At 37.4% G+C, this 22652-nt stretch overlaps 4 protein-coding genes, 2 long non-coding RNA genes and 1 other non-coding gene across 9 annotated transcripts in view; 3 read left to right on the plus strand and 4 right to left on the minus strand.

Moving 5' to 3' along the window:
• Positions 1-22652, minus strand: part of LOC138135831 (uncharacterized) — a 325387-nt gene that overhangs the window by 180766 nt on the left and 121969 nt on the right. The window lies entirely within an intron of this gene.
• LOC138136111 (DDB1- and CUL4-associated factor 13) lies at positions 1424-3063 on the plus strand. The gene is made up of 5 exons (XM_069055207.1): positions 1424-1463; positions 1508-1587; positions 1635-2349; positions 2406-2706; positions 2764-3063. Exons 2-5 carry the CDS (start codon positions 1518-1520, stop codon positions 3013-3015), a joined length of 1338 nt encoding a protein of 445 aa, XP_068911308.1. The 5' UTR covers positions 1424-1463; positions 1508-1517; the 3' UTR covers positions 3016-3063.
• LOC138136113 (probable enoyl-CoA hydratase) lies at positions 3133-4320 on the plus strand. Its single transcript, XM_069055211.1, has 4 exons — positions 3133-3295; positions 3344-3591; positions 3643-3937; positions 3988-4320. Exons 1-4 carry the CDS (start codon positions 3241-3243, stop codon positions 4266-4268), a joined length of 879 nt encoding a protein of 292 aa, XP_068911312.1. The 5' UTR covers positions 3133-3240; the 3' UTR covers positions 4269-4320.
• LOC138136114 (uncharacterized) lies at positions 4259-5138 on the minus strand. 3 transcript variants are annotated; one of them, XR_011161167.1, is made up of 5 exons: positions 5043-5138; positions 4831-4995; positions 4634-4756; positions 4459-4586; positions 4259-4409 (listed from the first exon to the last, which is right to left on the minus strand). It is a non-coding gene; the product is annotated as an uncharacterized lncRNA (long non-coding RNA). The 3 variants fall into 3 exon arrangements; XR_011161168.1 differs by having other exon boundaries at positions 4809-4995; XR_011161166.1 differs by having other exon boundaries at positions 4634-4995.
• On the plus strand, positions 5225-22511 carry Cep290 (Centrosomal protein 290kDa). The gene is made up of 21 exons (XM_069055205.1): positions 5225-5528; positions 5592-5677; positions 5730-5912; positions 5963-6098; positions 6146-6282; positions 6334-6717; positions 6771-6955; positions 7012-7328; positions 7685-7986; positions 8045-9375; positions 9761-10052; positions 10246-10782; positions 10837-11009; positions 11075-11284; positions 11341-11536; positions 11590-11777; positions 11831-12368; positions 21578-21744; positions 21792-21981; positions 22041-22301; positions 22357-22511. The coding sequence occupies exons 1-21, from the start codon at positions 5225-5227 to the stop codon at positions 22408-22410; spliced, it is 6171 nt and encodes a 2056-aa protein (XP_068911306.1). The 3' UTR covers positions 22411-22511.
• On the minus strand, positions 9441-9565 carry LOC138136120 (U4atac minor spliceosomal RNA). Its single transcript, XR_011161172.1, has one exon. It is a non-coding gene; the product is annotated as a U4atac minor spliceosomal RNA (small nuclear RNA).
• On the minus strand, positions 12392-16870 carry LOC138136110 (cytochrome P450 6a2-like). The gene is made up of 4 exons (XM_069055206.1): positions 15692-16870; positions 14629-15206; positions 14324-14575; positions 12392-12572 (listed from the first exon to the last, which is right to left on the minus strand). Exons 1-4 carry the CDS (start codon positions 16237-16239, stop codon positions 12406-12408), a joined length of 1545 nt encoding a protein of 514 aa, XP_068911307.1. The 5' UTR covers positions 16240-16870; the 3' UTR covers positions 12392-12405.

Below are 22652 nucleotides of genomic sequence, written 5' to 3' on the forward strand. Positions count from 1 at the left end.
TGTTCCAACGAATCATCGATAAAGATGATCATATACTTGTGAAAAAAGCAAGAGTTATGTTGAGAGATCTTCAAGGTGAAACTAAAATCTGCAAGCTTCCTAAGGCTCTGTACGGGTTGCGAGAGGCAAGTCGACAATGGAACTACGAAATAGATAAAACGATGAAAAGAGCAGGACTTGTTCCAACAAATGCAGATCCGTGTGTGTACGTTGGCAAAAATACGAGAACATTTATTCTGATCTATGTGGACGATATATTAATTATCTCCGGAAATCAGGAAAGAGAAAATCAAATCAAAGACGTTCTTTCCAAAACTTTTCGTATCAAAGATTTTGGTTTAGCAAAATACTGTTTGGGCGTTCAAATAGAGCAAAATGAAAATGAAATATGCCTGTCTCCTGTCTCAAACAGGATATATCCGGGAAATCTTGAAGAGATATCGCATGGAAGATTGTAAGCCCGTTTTGACACCGCTTGCAGTTGGATCTAAATTTTCTGAACTTCATTCTGAAGATGACAACGAAGACACAAATTTTCCGGCGCGGCTTTCTCCTGGGAATCCAGAAAACAACGAACCGTCGCATTATCGTCTACCGAAGCACCCAGTGATACATCTTTGTTTTAATGAGTCCCCATTGGTAGTTAAATTTATTACGTGGACTTCCCATAACACTTGGTATATCGAATTGCCTCGTCATTTATTTTTTCCTTAAATTTTAATTCCTTTAACAAGCCCAAATTATCATTACAAATATCAAACATACAAAATACAAAAGCTTTTCTAGTAATTTTTAGTAGGTACCATAAATAACCCATGTCAACCTCTTATGGAAGTGACTGCCCAATTTAACAATAAATCATAGCTAAATTTTCCACTTTAATATCAAATTCCATTTATTTCAAAAACTGGGGTGACGTTTTCATGATTGGAATAACACAAAATTTTTCCGAAATGTTTTAATGGACTCAGTGAAAAATTATGTAAATTAATGTAGCGGTTATTGAATTAAAAAAAAATATTTACCTGTTTCATTAAAAATTTTGAAATTTCTACAGAATGTTCTACAGCGATACACAATCATTCCTGAATTGTTTGAGAATTTTAAATCGATTAGAAATGGGTGTTTTCGATCAGAGCAATATTCAGTTAAGAACTCATGGGTTGCTCTTGCCTCGATTATGACGTCAGATGCGCGTTGGCATACCGTTGTAAGTGTATCCTGTGTATCGTGCATATGACCCATTATCTGCTATCACAATGAATGTTTGTTTAAAAAAAGAACCCATTACATTTTTTAAACTTTGTAATTTAACGGCTAAAAGACATGCAACACAATAATATCAAAAGTTACTGCTCAAATACAGGTAGTACCACTACAAAAGTACAAAACTGACAACTCCCTGCTGCCTGCTGGGGTCACAGACTAAAGAGGTGAGGTGTGCACGTTAATTTGTAGGTTATGTTGTCAATTTGTCTAATTTAAATGTTTATAAATTTATAATTAAGTTTTAAAACATGAAAGTTAAAGTGATCACCAGAAATCCAGACGATTTCCTTCGTGAGACGAAACACGACATTCATAAAGGTATTTTCGATAAATCAGATTGTCCGTTTTTACAATGTATTTTGCAGTGCCGCGTAACTATGACCCTAGTTTGCATCCGTTCGAAGCGGCTAGAGAGTATACCAGAGCCCTAAATGCGGTGAAGTTGGAGAAGGTTTTTGCCAAACCTTTTATTGGCAACTTGGATGGTCACAGAGATGGAGTATCGTGCATTTCCAAAAACCCTAAACGCCTTTCAGTTTTAATCAGTGGTGCTTATGACGGGGAAATACGAGTTTGGGATTTGGCACAGAAAATTTGTGTTCGAGATTTTGTAGCACATGAAGGCATTGTGAGGGGTATAATATATACTCCAACAGAAGAACATTTTATATCTTTGGGTGATGACAAAACTATTAAAACTTGGAAATCAAAAGCACCTCAGTTTGGGGAGGAAGAGGAACCTGTTAATACAGTCATAAGTAAAACTGTTTTGACAGGAATTACTCATCACATTAAGGATCCATTATTTGCAACTTCTGGAGAAATCTGTCAAATATGGGAAGAATCAAGAAATGAACCAGTTAGGACATTTGAATGGGGAGTTGATAGCTTGCATGACATTGCTTTTAATCCAGTTGAAACCAACTTGTTAGCATCATGTGCTAGCGATAGAAGTATAATTTTATACGATATTAGGGATAGTGGGCCATTAAGAAAGGTTGTTATGAAGTTAAGAACAAATAAAATATGTTGGAATCCTATGGAAGCCTATACCTTCACAGGAGCTAATGAAGATTACAAGTAAACATTACTATATTTGTGTTATATACTATTAATTACCTGTTTATATTTTTTAGTTTATACACCTTTGACACTAGAAATCTCAAGAAACCAGTCAATGTTCATATGGACCATGTTGGTGCAGTAACTTACATAGATTATGCTCCAACTGGAAGAGAGTTTGTTAGTGGAAGTTACGACAAGTCCATTAGAATCTTTGAAACAAACAAGGGACATTCTCGAGAGATTTATCACACCAAACGCATGCAGCGTCTCACTTGTGTCCAGTGGACTCTCGATAACAAATATATATTGAGTGGATCTGATGAAATGAATATTAGAATATGGAAAGCTAGAGCTTCAGAAAAATTGGGACCAGTAAGTTTGTTGACTATATGTAACAGTCTTTTTTTTTTAATTATTATTATATTTTAGCTTAAACCAAGAGAAAAAGCAGCACTGAATTATAGTGAGGCTCTTAAGGAAAAATATGCAGCTCACCCACAAGTTAGAAGAATTGCCAGACACAGACATGTACCTAAACATGTGTATAACGCACAGAAAGAACTTAAAACCATTAAGGACAGAAGTAAAAGAAAAGAGGCCAACCGTAGGGTTCATTCTAAACAAGGAGAAATACCTTATGAATCAGAAAAGAGTAAACATGTCATTAAGGAAGATCGATAATGACTTGTTATTATTTAAATATTGCATCAATAAACTTATTTCGTACAATGTTATTTTATGCCTATAAAAAGTATCTAAGTTCAACAATAAGAATGATGAGAAAAATTATTTTGCAATTTGCATTGAGTTTAAGGCATAAGGTTATGTTTACAGAGAACTAAGGTTAAGTTCGTAGTTCAATGTTTTTTTTGTGATAGATAATGTAATAAGTGATAAAGTATTTTAATGGCAACACGAATTTCTTCCTTAATAATGCGACAATACAGTTCCGCCCCTAAAAGTAAGCTTTTTTGAAAGTATGCAATGGACATAACCTCATTTCTTCCAGCGATTTTAACGGAAACAATTGGAGAAATTGTCACAATAGGCATCAATAGACCGGAAAAACGAAACTGCGTAGATCCAAGTACTGCGAAATTGCTTACCAAGGCTATCGAAGATTTCGAAAACGATGATTCCTTGCGAGCCGCAGTTCTGTACGGGACAGGGGGTAACTTTTGTGCAGGATACGACCTCAAATCCTTATCTCAGATGGACTCACAGCCTGAAGGTGCAATTAGTGAAGAGGGACAAATGGTAAGATGAAGAACAACATTTGTGACTTGTTGATTATACATTGCATTATAGGGCCCTACGCTACGATTTATTAAGAAACCGATGGTTGCAGCCATAAGTGGTTACGCCGTTGCCGGAGGTTTAGAGTTAGCTTTAATGTGTGACCTACGCGTTATGGAAGAGACCGCCATTATGGGGGTATATTGTCGGCGATTTGGTGTACCACTAATGGATGGGGGCACTGTGCGACTTCAAGCAATGGTAGGACTGTCACGAGCGCTGGATCTGATTCTTACAGGACGATCTCTCAACGCCAAGGAGGCATTTGAATGGGGTGTTGCCAACAGAATTGTGGCTTGTGGAACAGGTAACTAACCTTAATTTAGCTATCTTAAATTGACCAAATCTTTTAAACAGCGCTGGGGCAAGCAATCAATCTTGCGACATCTCTAGTGAAGTTTCCCCAACAATGTATGTTGACTGACAGAAACTCGACCTATAATGCAGCTTTTAATTCAGCATACCTTGATCTTTTAAAATATGAACAAAATAATGGAATAAATGTATTGGCCACAGAGTCGATTCCGGGGGCTAAAAAATTTGTGTCCGGCATAGGCAGGCATGGTAAATCTAGTAATTTAAGAGAAAAAGACGTAAAAGAATGGGAAAAAGAGTTTCAAACTAAAAGTAAACTGTAAATTTGTATTTAAAAATGTAGATAATAAAGACATGACATCATTTTAAATGTCAGCACTAGATCTTCTTTTACCTTTTGAGTTTGAACTGGTTTTTGAACTCATCGAAAGCGTTAAGCTGTTCTTGCTGCCGCTACTGCGTCTCTGAAAACGATGGGTGGCGGTAATATTTCTACTTTTATGATTTCCTCACTTTAGAAGTAGAAGATCTTCTTTTGGGGAGGTTCTTGTTTCTTATATTTTTTAATAGATCATCAAAAATATCAGATTTTGGGTTCAACATGGGGATTATTTCTTCTATTTCATTTCCAGTGGGGTTTCCTGCATTACAGTAACATTATCATATCTCTAAATTTAATATTTATTACGTTTAATCACAACAATAAAGTACGTCTCTCGTTGTGTAAATATAGTCATTCCGCTAATTGTGGGTTTGTAATCTTTGATGCCTAATAAATCACCCCATTCGTTACATAAGTCATGGCGCTCACCTGCAAGATAACCGTAACATTTGTCTTCGAGATTTGACACTTGCAGAGTTACAAATCATTATCACTAACACTACCGTCTATATTTATATGTGCCTCAGTACATATGTAGTCCAATATTAATTGGAGTATACAATTTGGATTGAAATACAGTTTGAGATTGATGGGATCGACGTCAGAAAAATACAAACTTCTCAGCGTTGACAGGGATTCATTTTGATATCTTTTGTAATTGAGATAGTCTACAAATGATTGCAGTTATGGTCAGTTAACTCTAATTATCAATTACCGATGTATCGTAAGATGCAATACATGTTTAACAAAGTAATCACTGATTAACGGAGTAATAGAAGAATTAAAATTCCCTCCACCATTTTGCTTCATTTTGTTTGTATGTTAGGTAGTTCGTTCTCATAGCAACCTCAAATAAACAAAGTTGTCATTCCTTTCGGAAGTCATTCATCTTTGACAATGGATTGGGAATACTTTTTTTCTATTACTCCCGAAGATCTCACAGAAGATGAGAAAGATGAGTTATACAATATCGTCACTTGGTTCAACTGTGACAGTGAAGAGTTGGACTTGAAGAAGTGTTTGAGAGTCATCAAAGTGAGTCAAGAAGTTCTCAAGTACAAAGGAGAGCAAGTTGAGATCCTTTTGCACAAACTAGACGAATTAGCCACCCAACAAGGAGAAGAAGAAGTTAGAAAAATCGAATCGGACACAGATGCAAGGAGTTCAAAATCACGCAAGTCAAGTTCGTTGGAATTCGAAAGTACGTAAAAAAAATATATCACACATTTAAGAAATTTCAATGTTAAATTTGCAATCGTTTAAGACTTGGAACAAAAGTACCTAGAGCTTAAAAGCAAATATAAGAAGCAGGTTCGCACGAATGAGAAAAATTTGGGTGAGATCAATAAGGTGAGTTGTTGAAATAGGTATCGATTTTCGAGATTTGAAAATTGGTTTCCAGCTTCAAAAGAAAATAGCAACTCTGGAACTGGAGAAAAATCGTTTAGTCAACGAACTGCAATTAGCGAATCAAGACGACAATCACTCAGACGTATCGGAAACAGTGAAAGAGCAGCACAAAGAATTAGTTAACAGTGTTCATAACAAGAATAAGCAGATTTCTGATCTGTTGCGCGACATTGAAGTATAATTGGTGAAGTAAGTTGACTGTTAATGTCAATTGGTGTGTTTCAGGCGTCCGAAAAAGAAAATATAGTTTTACGAGAGAAATTAACAAACGTAAGAGACGAACTTGCGATTGCCACAAAGGAACTAACACTGCTTACCGAAAATTTGAAAGGATCAAAAATTCAACTCAATGAATCATCTGGTGCGCCTGTCAATTTTTACTATACATTTCTTATAAATCATTTGCAGAACAAGTAAGAAAGCTGACTGCAGAAAATGAAAACTTGCAAGACGAGATTCGCGAAATATTGGAACAGAAACGCCACTTTGAACAAGAAATGGAAGAATTCACTGAGGAAGTCAATATAAGAGTAGACGAATGGAAGGTACACACTTAACGTTTTGTTTGTCATTTTCTTTACTACTTGTTTTTTTAGAAAATTTTAGAAGAAAAGGAGAAGGAAATTACCGATCTCCGCGCACGTCAAGGTCAATCAAGTTATCACTCTTCATTAAGCAGCTTACCTCAAGATAAGGAACAAACGCAGATTTCAACTTTGAATAAAGTTTTGGTCGAAAGAGAGAAACAGTTGTTGGAAGTTAAAACTCAACTTCAAGAGGCTGTGAAAGAGATGGAAGAAGCAACAGAATTAATCCAAAAAATGAAAACTGACAAGAATGACGACGACAGAAAAATTGTAGATTTATTAGAGTCCACAAGGGAATTAAAAAAACAGTTGAACGTGACTCACGAACGCTGCCAGGATTTACAGGAAGAATTAACCTGTGCGGAGAAATTAATAGAGAAAAAAGATAACGATGTCGGTGTTTGCAATGTTCGATTTTCTCGTTAATTTGAATAATTGTGTTTCAGATTAAAGAAATTCTAGACAAACTCAAGAGAGATGGACGGTCTGATTTGTCCGACTGTTTAGAACAAATTCAACAGTTGAAGGGTCAGAATCGAGTTCATGAGAAGCAGATTATGAGTTTGGTTAAAACTACAAATAAATTGCAAGACTCGTGTGACCAATACGAAAAAGAAAATGAAGCATTAAGGCATAAAATGTTTGTTTGTGCCTGCAGGCTTATTAAACGTGATTTTGTTTCTGTAGGGATAAAATGGGTATCTCTTCTGAAGAAATCGTAAGCACCAGCGGCTTGTCAGCTAAACAGAAGCAAATGAGAAAAGAAGTGTTGTCACTAAAGAAACTAGTAGAACAGCTGGAGGAGGAAAAACTTGAATTAAAGATGAAACTCCACAAACAGAAGCGGTTGTCGGTTCAATCACAAGAGACACCGAAAAGCGACAGTAACAAAACGCAAGATCAAGATGGCTCAATGAAAAATCAAATCAAATCACTAGTTGAAGAAAACGAAGCTTTGAGAAGAGGAATGCACGAAATCTTGGACAGTTTAAACACGAGAAAAGGTAACTGCAACATGTCTTTATTGGTACAGCTTGGCACGTGAAATGCGCAGAAGAAAGGAAGAAGAAAGAAAGGGTGTCTGTAAGACAAGGATATAGCTAGGGTTGTAGGTACGGTACACTCAACGAAGCAAATCTGCTAAACAACCCGGACATGCTGTCCACTTGAATCTTGACGCCTTTTATTCTGTTAATAATTTTTCACCCGTTTATACACGATCTAAGCGCTTCGACACACAACAAACAAGTGCACTCCGTTAGTGGGAGTGATTCGGGGATTTCAATCCACTGTGCATCCATCAGCCATGTGCCAAGCTGTTTTTGTCGAGCTGTATATTCTTATGATAATACATTTTCAGAGTCGACCTTGAAAGAAGTGAAATCTGAAACATTTGAAAAATTGTTGAGAGCTTTGGACGTCAAACACATTTCAGGGTGGTACCATCCCGCCATGCGGCTACAGGCCGAATTACACAACCAAGAAGGCATCAATGCGGAACTGAGAGAACAGCTTCGTTTAACGAAACTTGAGTCCCTGTCTGTCAAAAGTATGTCAGAGAGAAGTGCGGATTTCGTAGATTCAAGTCTCGCAAACACGATTAGTGCAGCAGATCTTGTCACCATCAATAACATCCATCAAACTTTACAGGATCTCTTTGCGGTAGTCATTTTTGTAAAACTTTATTTGAAAAGACAAGCTATAACATTAATTATTTTAGAAACTGGAACAAGATTCAGCGAGTAATGATGAAATAGAGGCGAAACTTTTATCTTACAAGGACAATTTTGAGCAGATTCGCCAACAAATTGGATTGTTGTATGAGGAGTATTTGAACGAAAAACAGTCTCTAATTGACAAAATGTCGGAATACGAAGAACGAATTATGGATTTGGAGGAATCAAAGGAAATCCAGGAAAAGCAGTTGGTTGTATTAACAAAGGATTCATCTGGGGATGAGGCTTTAGTGGCAAAGTCTCTGCAGTTGGCCGAGGACAACGTTGTACTTATTAGAAAACGATCGTATCTCGAGAATGAAATTAAGCGATTAACGGGGCAAGTTAGCAACCTGCAGAATGACTTGGCCGAAGCTCGGACAGCTTGTTTGAAGAAAATCAACGATCTGTCGCAAAAGAACAAGACGCTGTCGAATACTGTAGATATTTTCAGCAATCAGTTGAAGTTTGCGATCGATCCGAACGATTACTCGGACTTACGTAACAGGTACGAGGAGCTAACAGTTAAATATAGAGATTTGTTAAAGAACTTCGGTCAAGTGGGTCGAGATAAAGAATTTCAAGTTAAAATGTTTGAGGAGATGCGGAAGAACTTGCAAGAGGAAAAAGCGGAATTGGAAAGTAAAGTATTGAATCTGTGCGAGAAGTTACACGCTTGTCACTGTCTCAACGAAAGTGATGAAGGTGTCGAAAGCTTAGCGAAAAAGCTCGCCGTGAGTGAAGCGAAAGAAATCAGCGAGAGACAAAGGGCCAATCACACCAACAATCTGTTCGAATTGGTGAAGGAGCAGCTGCAAAAATCCGAAGATCGATTTAAGCAGGTCGACAAGTACAACACGGAGATACTGCAGAAGAATTTGGTGCTGCAAGAGCAACTGAAAGATGCTGAAAATAAACTCATCGGTTATATCGACACGGCTACCTACAAGACGTTGCAATCGAAGTACAACGAATTGCTGCAAAATAACGGGAAATTGACGTCCAATATAGCCGAACTTACGGAAGAGTTGGGTTCTATAAAAGACTCCAACAAGCTCACAAGCCTCTGGAACTCCGAACGCGAACAAGAATTGCTCAATTTGAAACATCAGATCGTCGATTTGCAAGCCATTTCCGATGATAAAATGCAAATTGCCCGCTTGAGCAGCGAATTGTCGCATTCCAGGTTGCAAGAGGCCGATTGCACCCGTAAAATTGAACACTTAACAGAAGAATTACGAAATTGCAACGTAAAATGTGACGAATTATCCAAAGAAATACAGCGTAAATCTGCCGAATTTATCGACAGAGAGAAAGAACTGACAAAGAAAGTTAAGTAAGTGTTGGGGTTAGGTATTTTTTTTAAGTAATTAATCTGACGCCCCCTATAAAGTAAGGAGGCTTTCCAAAAATTGCACTCGCAGGCTTTTGCCGCGGGTGCGATCATTTATAAATTGTTAGGGTGCTAGCAGGAGTGGTCTCACTGTTTGATCATTGAACACTCAGCTCCCCCAGACAAGGAAGGACGAGTGAGACAAAAGATATCGTTTTATAACTTTTGTAAACTTACACGTGAGGGAAATAGAAATGGCAGAGCCATCTATGACTTGTTATTGTAATTGATTTTCAAATGTATATCGTTTTTAAATATATTGGTTCGCACGTTTCTTTTTAACGAAACTCTCGATCTGCATTTAAGGAATGCTTCAATTAATTTTCAGCCTCTTAAGAGAACTTCTTATGAAGTCGAAACTTCAATATTTAGGATGCATTCCGTTACCATCAGAAGAAAAATTTATAAACAATATCAAACGAGCCATCAGCGATAAACACGAGGCCTTCTTGAATTTGTACAACGCGCAAATAATCGCAAATGAGAGCTCAGTGTTAAAGGAACAATATGAGAAAGAGTTGGTGAATTTCGAAGAGATTCTAAAATTGAACATAGCGGATGTTGAAAGTGTGCAAGAAATATTGACGGGCTATCAAGAGAGAAAACATTTGCAATTCAACGTATGACTTTTTTATATAGAGAATACCACAGTTCTGAATGAAAGTAAAAATTGTAAGCCTTGTAAGATGTAACAATTTTTTGTTGAGGGTATAATAGGATCATGTTTTTTTGACAATGCTTTTTCTTACTTTCATTTCAAATTTAAAGTTTATTCTGTATTTGTGGGGAGATTATATTCGTTATAAATTGCAGGAAATAAAATACCGGCGCCAATGTACCTTGAAAGAAACGCAACTTCAACATGTTTTTGATAGAGTAAAAATTCAAGACGAGCAAATCATAAAATTAGAGGAGGAGTTGTTCGCACTGCATAAGAATTTTGCCTTTGATTACGACCCCGAGTTGCCTCCGACTTCCGTGCAACAGCCGGAGAAGGCGGTCAAACCTGAACCGACCATGATAAAAATAAGCAAAAATAAAGATACACAAACCGAGTTGATGCAAGAGGAGGATATTAAAGAAGATGACAGTTTTAGTAACATACGAGCCGAATTAATAAGTGTAAGCAATGAAGTTGCGGCTAAAGAGCAAATTATCCAGCAGCTAAAGAGCAAAATAACCGAAAATGAAATGAATCTGAGTTTATTTAGAAAGCAATTAGGGGACAAGCAGAGTCAAATTACATTTTACGAGAGACACATCCTCGAATTGCAAAGTAAGAAAGAGATTACCACGGATTCCAGTGAAAATGTTGACGTGAACAAGAACGAAGAAATTTTAACTCTTAAAGTAATGTCAGCCCTACGTTGATCGTTGTTGTATTTGATTTTTATTTCATTTTAGTGTTCCCTTAAGACTGTCCAAGAAAATTTGAAACAGAAAGAGGAAGACATTCTGAAATATCAGTCTCTGTTGAAAGAGGACCGCGACAAACACAGCATGGCGGCCTCTTTGATGAGAGAAGAATTAAAAGTACTACAAAAATGTTTAACCGAAGAAAAACAAAAAGTTTCAGAGTGAGTCGACCGAATCGATTCTTTGCCAATTCCCCTGTTTCCTATTTTTAATGAATTTTATCTAGATTGAAATCGTCTATGAACAGTGTTCATCCCAGGAAAGCGGCTTTGGAGCAATATTTCCTGCAGGTACACTCCCTCGAGGATGAATTATCGGATTTACGCACTAAGGTTTCCAGTTTGGAGTCCCAATTACAGGCTAGCAGACAGGAAGCCGTCAGATGGCGCATTCTGGCTAACGACAGACTGGAAACGATGCAAAAGCTAGGCAAAGAGTATAATTATCGTCGAGCGCTCATCCATTATTTTCACTGTATTAAACAATTTGCAGCCTCGAGGATTTGCATCGTAACGAAATTATGGCGTACAAAAACGAAGCGGAAAAGTGGCGAGAGGAGGTCACCAATTTAAAACAGATGATCAGCAAGTACAGGAGCGAAATGGGACATGATTTCGATTTGCAGAAAATTGTCAAACAGAGAGACGACAAGATTCACGAGCTGAACGTGATATTGAGACACGCCAAAGTATCTATTTAAAGAGTACATTTTTTTGTTTGTAATTAATGCACAACTTTCAGATTGAAGCTAAAAGAAATGTCGAAAAATCAGATACAGAATCGGTAAGTAGAATGAGTGAGCTCGAATCCACCAAGGAGCAGCTGTTAAAAGAGCACGAAGCAATTAAAAAGAGATTTGACCAACTGTTGGTTCGGGAAAGAAGTGCGAGAGAAGAAATTCGAGAGTTGAAGGGGAAACTGTTGAAAAAGTTTGTGCCCTTTTTTTGTTACAGAGAATTTACGTAATTTTTTTCATTTTTAGACCGATTCTTTCCGCACGCAGTGACAAGAGTGAGAGATCGATTAAGGAACAGCTCCAGAAGAAGATTAACTCATTGGAAAACGAAATCGTGGAACTGAAAGAGAATCTAGCTCGACAGATAAGCATTAACGAATCACACAGAGTAAAGATCTCGCAGGATTTCGAGAGGTGGAACAGACAAAAACATTACCAACAGCTCTCCGAGAAACTGAAAAATAAACTGAAGGCGAAGGAAGCCGACTTTGAAAAACTCCAAGAGACTTGTGCTGGTTACAGAATTCTTATTGAACGACTAGAAAGAGAGAAGTATAATCTTGAAAATAAAATAAAAAATTTGAAAGCCGGCGCCACTCAACACAGCAATAACGAAATCGAAATACTGAGACTGGAGAATATGAGGTTGATTTCGGAGAATGAAACTCTCTGTTCGAGACTCGAAATGCAACAACATCATTCGGGAGGCTTGGGGGCGGCGATGTTACAAGAGAAACTGGAAGGACAGGAGAGAAAAATTGCGATTTTGGAGTTGTCAGCAAAGGTAAGAATCAAAATGAGACGTCCTAAATTTTTACAGTTTATTTTAACGGTATTAAATCTAACCAAATTCCTCCAACCGGCGCAAGAATTATGCCCGAATTTTCCATTTTCATTGGTAAAATTGTTTTCTCACTTAGCGGAATTTCGAACGTCCTTAAAATCAAGGACAAAGCTATTTTTATTTGGATCATCGCAAAACGCATTCCTGAAACAAAAAACATGTAAACGTGGTAAAAATAAAATCGTTAAGAGTAATCAAATGAAAGCATTATCAGAACCAATTCATCGATCGTGTTTTTTTGGAAGAAACTGTCATTTATTAGGGTTTCAGTGGAAACCTCAGTGAAATAGAATAGGCTGAATAGGTCAGATTTTAATCTCCGTTAAGCGTGAGTGGTTTACTCCCACGCTGGAAATAAATTGCTTGATAATTTGTTACCTAGGTACTGATCATCTCGGAAATGTTTTTGATCGCTAACTGTGCCAACTCATAAAAAGAGGAAAACGAGAGTTGTCACATTAAATGCAGTAATACGAGTTTATATCCCGGGCGACTTTTAATGATTGAAATAATTTTTGTTCGGTTGGCATTGTTGGCAACACTCTGGCAACATATTCACGGTTTTATATTGGTACTATTCCGGCCAAAAAATTTCGTCCACCATTTTCCTGTCATTTCACAAAAATTGCGTGTAGTTTAACCTTTATTGTCATTATGATTGACGTTTGCAAATTAAAATTTGAAATTTATTACTGTCACCCATAAGAACATAGACACAATTTGAGTGACACATGTCAACATGTGAAGTAAGGTTTTTCGTTCCTAAAGGCTGCTTTACAGCATACGTGAGTGGAATGACAATTGTCATTGCCATCTCAAACTCCAGGCCTTAAGCCAGACAGCGTGTGACGTCACGAGGAAGGCCAAACGTCAAAATTTGACATTTGTTTACATTTTCAGAAAGTATCAAATACGGTGTTTTAATCATTCTTATGGAAAATTGTGAGATAAGCAAAACGTTGGTGGCAAGTGTATATAATAGTTTCAGTTGATACCAGGGTATTTACTGTTCATTGAACGTCGCAAAAGACGTTGAAACCTGGGAAGTATTTTTATACCCTATCAACATTTTCGTGATTACAAGTCGTTGTAAGGGCAATTTAGTTGAAATTATATTTGCTACACATATAATTAAGATGTAAGAAGCATTTGTTGTGATTTGGTGTTATTTAAATGATTCACAAAGTAAAAATTACGCAAAAACAATAAATACACAAACTTAACTTCACTTGCAAATGACAATTTTCGCGTCATTAATGGCATTTTACTCCACGAGGCAGTAATTGTAAGGCCTAAACACATCGTTCTACTAAAAAAAAGAGTGCTAACCAAAAATTTTACTGTTTTTATTAAATTCTGGAGGTTTAATGCGTTTTTCGATTAAGCCTTTACTGTGACGTCACGATCAAAAACAATTGCTGCCTTAAGGCTTTGTGTTCTAGATGGCAATGCAATTGTGGACGAAATTTGTTGTCCGCCATCGTACATAGAAAACGCATCAACAGACAAGTCTTTTTCAAATGACTAGGCACTACCAATTATTTGTCTCAATCATTAAAAGTCCCCCATCCGTTATGTTGATGAACGAGCAATTAAGTGTTTAGTTTTGTAAGATTTTAAAAACTAGAAATTTAGAAATCAGGGCTAATATTAAAATAAATCAAGAGAAAGCGGATTGACCAGTTGCGGAAAATTTGTTGCCCATTAAAAAGTAAAAGTTTGTCGCTGTGAAAATCGGATTTAGTGTCGAGGCAACGCGTTATTTATCACATGAACAAATTTGAAAAAAATCGAGCAAGTGGGGACAGGACGAGGCTAATAATTCCCGAGTAAACAATGGTGACAAAAGTGTGTCATCTAAGGTTCTCATTCTCAGAATATGACTTTGGCATTACCAATGCAAATACGTGGTCCGTCACCGAAGGGAATGTAGGTGTAATCCCGTATTTTCGTTTTGTTGTCTTCACTGAAGCGGTCCGGATCGAAGTTCTCAGGGTCCGGAAAATATTCCGGATCTCTGTGTAATCCGTAAGCCGGGATCAACACCGATAAGCCCGCCTCTATAATAACGTCGGTTTCCGGTACACGATAACTTTTGGTACATTTCCTGAGGAACACTGGAGCGGGCGGGTACTTGCGCAGCGTCTCTGCAAAAGAGCCTCGAATTACCAAACGAAACAACAAAATCCATACAACAAACCGGAAATAATCGTATCCAAATATTCCATTTCCATGACAGCGTCATAAGTCAATTTTCCCGCGTGCTTTTCCAGCACTCTATTAATTTCGGTTCGCGCTTTGTTGCGTACGCTCTCGTTCCGGGCCATCTCAAACAGGGCGAAGCTGATTGTTGTGGACGTCGTCTCGAAACCAGCCAAGAAGAAAATGAAGGCTTGTGCCGCGGCCTCGTCCAGCGTCAAAGACGTCCCGACGGGCGGCGCCCCGTCTTTCTCGTCGCTGTCGCCCTCTAATTTTCCCTTGTTCTTGAGCTGAATTAGCAACTGCAAAAAGTCGTTTCTGGTGACGTCGTTCGCTTCCCGATACCGTATCGTCTCGTTGACGACGTCCTGGAAGAATTTGGTCACCGTGGAGGTGAACACGCCGAAACCGAATAGTTTCGCCAGTTTAGGGAAGCTCCTGATCACGACCATCTTGAGAGCGTCTCCGATGGTTTGAGTGAAAGCTCGACGACCCATCAGACGGAATTCAGCGTTCGGGTTACGCATGCTGTTGCATTCGATACCGAAAGCACAGGATCCTATCACGTCCGTGCTGTATCTGAAAAGTGTGTCAGTTTAAAAACGAGACCAGCAAATTCGGATATTGTCTGCAATCCCACTTTCTGCTCTTCCATATGTTTCGGGACGTTGCTCTCAAGGAAATATTTTATTCATTTAATAACGTTACTAAATGAAACTGTGGAAGCAGAGTCGGGTAAATCTTTTGATTATAAATGTGGACATTTGTTTGCATTAATGAAAGAGTTTATTTTTTCCTCAGAAATTAATAAAGTGTTTATGGTTTTTTGGGATCGTGAAAATTATGAGCGTTTGCATCCGATGCCCCAAAGGCCACCGACTGCACGTACGGTTCGTTGCCGTCACAGTTCGCTCTTTAATGGAATAATAAATTAACAATTCTTCCTGCAGATAAACATCCATTGCGGGGTAATATTTGCATTTCATCATGTACATATGAAAATTTTCTGCACAGCCTGTTACTCTGTTTTGACCGCCCCCGCAGCGTCTATTTTTACAACTCACCTAGCCAGGATCTCTTTGATTTCGACTTTGCCGTCGATCTCCGCGATTTCCTCGAGTATGTCGACCATCCGCGTTCCGCAGTCTAGGATAGTATCGAACATGTATTTCAATTTGTTCGGCGAATAAGCCGGTGTCAGTCTGGCCCTCAGATTTTTCCATTTGGGTCCGGCCAACGAGAACAGATGCGCACTTATCGGATCATTCTCTTCGTCGTAATAGATTCCTCTGTCGTGGAAATGTTGGAAATCCTGGGCGAGGATCTTCTTGATCAGGACCGGATCGAGCGGCAGGAACGCTTTCCTGCTGAAAAAGTAGAGGCCGACGTATTTGTGTCCTCGCGCTCGCATCGCGTCGTAAATTTCTTTGATTTTGTTTCCCATGTTGTGATGCCTGAAAATGACGCTGGCCATGTCGCCGAAGGGGAAAGTCGGGTTAAGTTGGGGAACATCGCGGCGTTCCCAATACGTGTAGGCGTGTTTGAAATATAGGTACACGAAGAAGAGGAGCGTCCCGAAAATAATTCCCGCTTGAACGAAACCACTTTCCATTTTTTAACGTTTTCTAGGAGTCGACGAACTAAATTTTCACAGGGATCTCCAGGAGGTTGTTTGTGTTACGCACTTAAGTACCACTTTCACCCGAAGACGGCCGTAGCTTTACCGACGCGAAATCTTCACAGGAAACTTGTTATAAAAAAACTTTCACCGCCGAGGAATATCGATAAATTTCGTCTGCGATATTCTCGTCGTAAAGCGTATACGTAAAATCGCAGATTATGTAATAAAATAAGTACATGAGGACGTAGATATGGTCCAATAACACCAGCAACATCATGTTTGAACCATCTCCGAAACTGTAACACAACACCTAGTACACCACACAATGATCTACTTTCGATTTACCGTTTTGTTCTTGAACTTGTCTGTTTGGAAGCGGTACGTTTAACTCTGCAGACAGTACAAGAAATGCGACAGACAAATTTCTCCTCATAACTGTAAACTTTCCCCATACTGAGATGCGTGTAACTATAATGAGTCAATTTCATAAACTCATTATATCTTAGATCTTCAATTTTGATCAAATTTTATTGCGCGACATCGTTTTAAATCGAATAATTGATACATTCAACGGCATTAATGAAGCGTAAATCTTGCACTTCGTAAAGACAGCACGCGAAATGAACTGGCATCATTTCCTATTTATTTTATCAATGGCAGTTGTCAGTTGGAGCAATTGTATTTGTTATTTTAAAAATTCTAAAGTTTGTGTTGTTAATGGACTAAGGTTTTGAGAGTGACACAATAAAAAAATGTTATTTATGAAGTCCGCAGTGGCGGCTCGTGACTCGTTGACGAGGGGGGGCTCTGTCACATGTACGGTCGGTGGACAAATAAAACTGGGACACTTAAAATTTAATCAATGTAAACTAGACCATTAAATTGTCAATATATTTGTCAGTCTCCATATAATATGTCATACTAAAGTTAACCTATTTGTGATAAAGTCGTAATTAAACGATGCAAATTTGTAAATTTTGACTAATGTGTCTGTCATTTTTGTCCCAGTTTTAATTGTCCATCGACGGTACCTAAGTAAAATCGCGGGCAAAGAATACTGGTACAGTATATTACTATAGATACTTCAAAACACAATCAAAATATTGAATTTTGGAAGTGTCTATAGTAATATACTGTACCAGTATTCTTTGCCCACTGTCATGTCAGTTAAAAAAAATGGATGTAGTTAATGCTTTATTGTCATTATGATTGACTTTTGGAATTGACATCCAAAAATTTGTCAATGTCATACTTCATTCATAGTTGCGAACATGTGACCAATACCCTATTTCAATAAAGTGCAGATAGTTCCAATACAAAATTGCACGAAATGAGGAAGCGCGTTTTTTTGCAAGTCAGTCAGCATTAAAATGACAAGTCTTGTAAAAGTAGAAAGTGAGGTTACGAATAAGTAAGGGTCGCTTTACATCTCATGTCAATGGAATGACAAGTGACGGTCAAAATTCCGTGGCCGTAATTGTACATATGAGATACAGTAGCTATTTATGCACCAAGGGCGTTACAACGATGATTACGCCCGGAGAACAATGAATCCAGCTCGAGGGCTTTAGCCCGAAAGATGGATATCGTTCGATGGGCGTAATCATTCGGTGACGCCGTGCTGCATACAAGATTTTATTTTTCACTTCGTGTTCTTTAAAAAAAGACAAAGAATTGGCATCTTTGTATACGCTTTACCTACATAAATACAATATCTGGTAACCTATGAAACAAAAACAGATTGTTTACTTTTAATTGTCAAATTTTCTTAAGTTGCAATTATGATGAATACGCTACCAGAATGTGTACAAGAAAAAGCTCAAAAAGCAACGAAAAGTTTGCTATCTTTTAAATCGTAAGATAAATATGAAAAAGAGTACGAAACCTTTAGGATATGGCAGTCAAAACATGAAATAGCGACTGTAAGTGCGACTGTCCTGTTGACGTACTTTCAAGAAGTGGTAAGTTTCACAGTAAAATTATTTTCTAATTTTGTGTTTAGTCTGGAAAATACACTCACACATCGCTATGGACTAAATATTCACTTTTGAAATCAACTTTTTTGAGGGCGTAATGAATTCATTATGCCCTCTTATTACGCCCCGGTTGTTATGGACATGTTTACGTATTTCGTATCCTAGGAGTTATCATTCAATTATACTAAAGTGATAAATTTTTTTTTCTCCACGACCGTTAGTGAATGTAAATTCCGAAATCATTTTTAATAAGAGAAAGTAAAAATTCTCACTCTTGGGATTGGAATATTTATTCTGCAACACTTGCTTCTTATGTGTTTTGCATGTATGTATTTTCATTCCATAACAAGTAACTGAATGAATATTCCATAATTATGTTCAACGAAATACATAGATTGCCATGGATTTCAAAACTATCAGTGTCAGATATCAATGCGACGTCCTAATTGTTTTGTGACAAGTTTTAATTTGAAATAAACAAAAATTGTTCAGGTTTAATTGTTTTTGATTCATACTTTCTGGTCGTGGAGAATTATTAGGTACATGGTCATGGAAAAAATACAGTCTGTTACTCGGTTAGAATGAAACTTCGATCTACTCGTGGTTCCTCACGCTCGCTGAAGCTCGCGCTCGGAATCTTACACTCGTAGTTCGAATTTTCATTCTAACCTCGTTACAGAACAGTAGTATCTGTTTACGTTGGAATGAACATCAGTGGTGCAAATGAGCTGACCTGTTACTATGACAATTCATATGAAAGTTAATGCCAAATGTGTGCGATTTGCACCACTGATGTTCAATCCAACGTGAACAGGATATACTATTCCGAAATTGTCAGTAAAGTTACATAAAATCGTCAGTAAAGTGTCTAAAATCGGCACTAAAGTATGTAGTTCATTAAACCACAATTTTGTGTATTATGGGTTTAAAGGCTTCAAATCGCTTAAAATCTTTAAAAATAGCTTGACGTTTAGTTTTGATAAGTTGTGACATTTATCAAAATCCGTTCACGCAGGAGAAAAATCTCAAATTCTAATGTTTTTTGCGAATTGTCAGATACTGATGGTTGGTCATTTCGAATGTATGATTGCTTTTTTGAAATTATCTATAGCAATTTGAATTCTTATTCTTATCAAACCGGCAGGTAAATGCAGCTTTGTTTTTGTATTATTTCTGTTCATGAAGAATATTTAAATTCGGCACTGGCATTGCCATCTAGAACACAAAGCCTTAAGGCAGCAATTGTTTTTGATCGTGACGCCACAGTAAAGGCTTCATCGAAAAACGCATTAAACCTCCAGAATTTAATAAAAACAGTAAAATTTTTGGTTAGCACTCTTTTTTTTAGTAGAACGATGTGTTTAGCTTTTACAATTACTGCGTCGTGGAGTAAAATGCCATTAATAACGTGAAAATTGTCATTTACAAGTGAGGTTAAGTTTGTGTATTTATTGTTTTTGCGTAATTTTTACTTTGTGAATCATTTAAATAACACCAAATCACAACAAATGCTTCTTACGTCTTAATTATATGTGTAGCAAATATAGTTTCAACTAAATTGCCCTTACAACGACTTGTAATCACGTAAATGTTGATAGGGTATAAAAATACCTCCCAGGTTTCAACGTCTCTTGCGATGTCCTATGAACAGTAAATACCCTGGTATCAACTGAAACTATTATATACACTTGCCACCAAGCTTTTGCTTATCTCACAATGTTCCATAAGAATGATTAAAACACCGTATTTGATACTTTCTGAAAATGTAAACAAATGTCAAATTTTGACGTTTGGCCTTCCTCGTGACGTCACACGCTGTCTGGCTTAAGGCCTGGAGTTCGAGATGGCAATGGCATCTATAGTAAAAATTCTATAGTAAAAATACCAAAATTAAGTTTTTTAAATCACAAGCCCTGAACGCTGGGGCTCTGACTTCTCCGCCCAAGAATCGTCTGGTGAAACGTGTCGTTGTCATGGGAACGCAATTCTAGGCTGCATTGACGTGGTATATGCGATCACGGGCTCCGTGCTGGCCGCCCTCGCCTAAGAAACGAGAATGAATAATATGAAATTTACCGTTGATAAGTTCGATTACTGCAACCTTTGCATACGATAAATTTATATTGACATAAAATAAATAAATCAACTAATTCAATAGGTATCTTCAATAAAAAATTGAACACATTTATAAAAAAAAATCTTATTTCTTTATAAATTTCTGGGGGGGGGGGGCTGCCCCAGAGCCCTCCCTTACGAGCCGCCACCAAGTGATGTTTAATTTTGGCGACAAGCAAATAATCCGTCGGTGGTTAGTTTACCTGTTGCGACTTCTTAGATCATTCGTGCAAATAATTGAGGGGCTTTTTTCTTTTTACAAAAACAGCCGTAGTCCAAAATATCGGTTTTACAAAAATTAAAAAAAAACATCATGACTTCCTTTCCTGGAGGTTTATTAGTACCAAAATAGAGAATATTGTTTGGAATAGGTTCGTATTCATACACAATAAACTTTATGATTATTTATTTGTTGCTATGGAGACGACAACAATAAAAATTGTGATGATTTTGAGGACTATGGTTATTTTTATACCTAAGAAAGTCTCCGCGGTGTACGACGCGTTGGTACCTAGCGATCATTTAAAAAATAAATCGAGTTTGCTTTGGAGCCTATGCTATAGCATGAGTTGCCATAGGTAACACGCCGACTCGATTTATTTTTTAATTGATCGCACCGTACTTTGTAACACTGATAAGTCCTCTCACATGGGCATCTTGCTTATCTTTAGAAGAAAACTTATTGAATGTGTTTAGGTATTCTTTCAAAGCATTTAAATCTAGAACAACTAAACAAATCTTTCTTTTTTGGATTTCTTTTCCCGTTTTCTCTTCCAGGTTGTTTTATTTTCACTGACAAACTCGGAATCTTCAACCAGCTCCAGCTCCATATTGGTGTCGACTTTGACACTTTGACAGATAACTAATTTTACACAAAAACAGCCATAGTCCTGGACATTGGTTATTTTTGTTAAAACCTACTATGGACAATGGTTGTTTTTGTATTTTCTTAGCTAGAAATATAAGGGCGCTGGTTATTTTTGCACATACTCGTATAACCATAGGTATGTACTAAAAATGTGGCTGAAGCTTAGCTGTACCGGAAAATACAGAAAACTGAAAAACCGATATTTGGGACCACGGCTTTTTTTGTAAAAAGGACCTTCCTTAATTTTATAATGCCTCCCTTCAATTAGTTAGTATTTCCGTAAAGTTCTTCTGAGGTAAACATTACTTGATAAATCGACGTTTCCCACTTTTGTTTAATAATTAATTTTGAAGCTAACATTTTATTCTAGGGAACGGTAGAAGTTCGCGCCGAACTAGAAAGACTTCAGAATAGCATATCTAATTTACAAAAGAGTAATCTGTGCCTGGAGGCCGAGAACCTGGAATTAAAACTAGACCTGGAGAAATCAACGAAAGAAGTGCCCCATTTGCGCGAACAAATTCACCATTTAGAAAAGTAATAATTCACGTCGAGATTTCTTTAATTACCGTCGTCATTTCCAGTTACATCGAAGCACTGAAAAAAGAAAATGTGGAAAGTGCCAACCCGGACGTGGGCGCGAATCCGAAAACCGACGCTAAAAAAATCACCGAGTTGGAAAGGACGATTTTTGTTTTGAAGAGAGTGGTGGAAAAACTCCAAGCGGAAAACAAGAGGTTGTTGACCGGAAAACGTTTTTATCCAGATCGTTTAGTAATAAATCGTTGTTCTTTTTCTCTCACCACTTTATCGATTTCTGTTTTGTTATATAGGGTTCCGGTGACAAGTTAAAAAGAGACCATCAAAGACTCAAAGAGCAATATTGCGAGAGCGTTCAAAGGGTTGCCAAGCTGGAAGAAGAGATTAAAGCGATGAAGGCTCTCCAGAATCAACCTGTTTGTAACAGCGTGACCGTCTTCTCGGACGAACTGGCTCAAGTTAAGGAACAACTGGAACAGAAGACGCAGTTGTTAAACAGAGTTAAAGTTTTATTACAACGGGCTGCAGTAAAAGAAAAGGCGTTATTGCAGGAGGTAAATAATTAGGGGAGACGAGTAAATTCTGTTTTGAACTTTTTCTATTTCGTAGTTGGAAGAGCTTAAGCTTCAGGCTGGAAAAACGAAGCCGTCTGGAACGGAATAAGATTTGCAAATTAGTTTGTTTTAGAGCTTGTCGATTACTTGTAATTTAGCCTTAAGTTATTATCACAGTTTTTTAAAAGAATATACACTTTTACGTATGCATATTTGAATTTTCTTTATTTACAAATGCATCATAGTGGTCGACGTGACGAGATTTAATATTTTTCAGTTGAAAAGAACAAATGCGCTTTGCCCTTTGTGCAGGAAATATGGTAAGTGCAAAATGATTTTTGTTCACGCTGA

This window comes from Tenebrio molitor, chromosome 7 (genome assembly GCF_963966145.1).
Source record: "Tenebrio molitor chromosome 7, icTenMoli1.1, whole genome shotgun sequence".
NCBI lineage: Eukaryota > Metazoa > Arthropoda > Insecta > Coleoptera > Tenebrionidae > Tenebrio > Tenebrio molitor.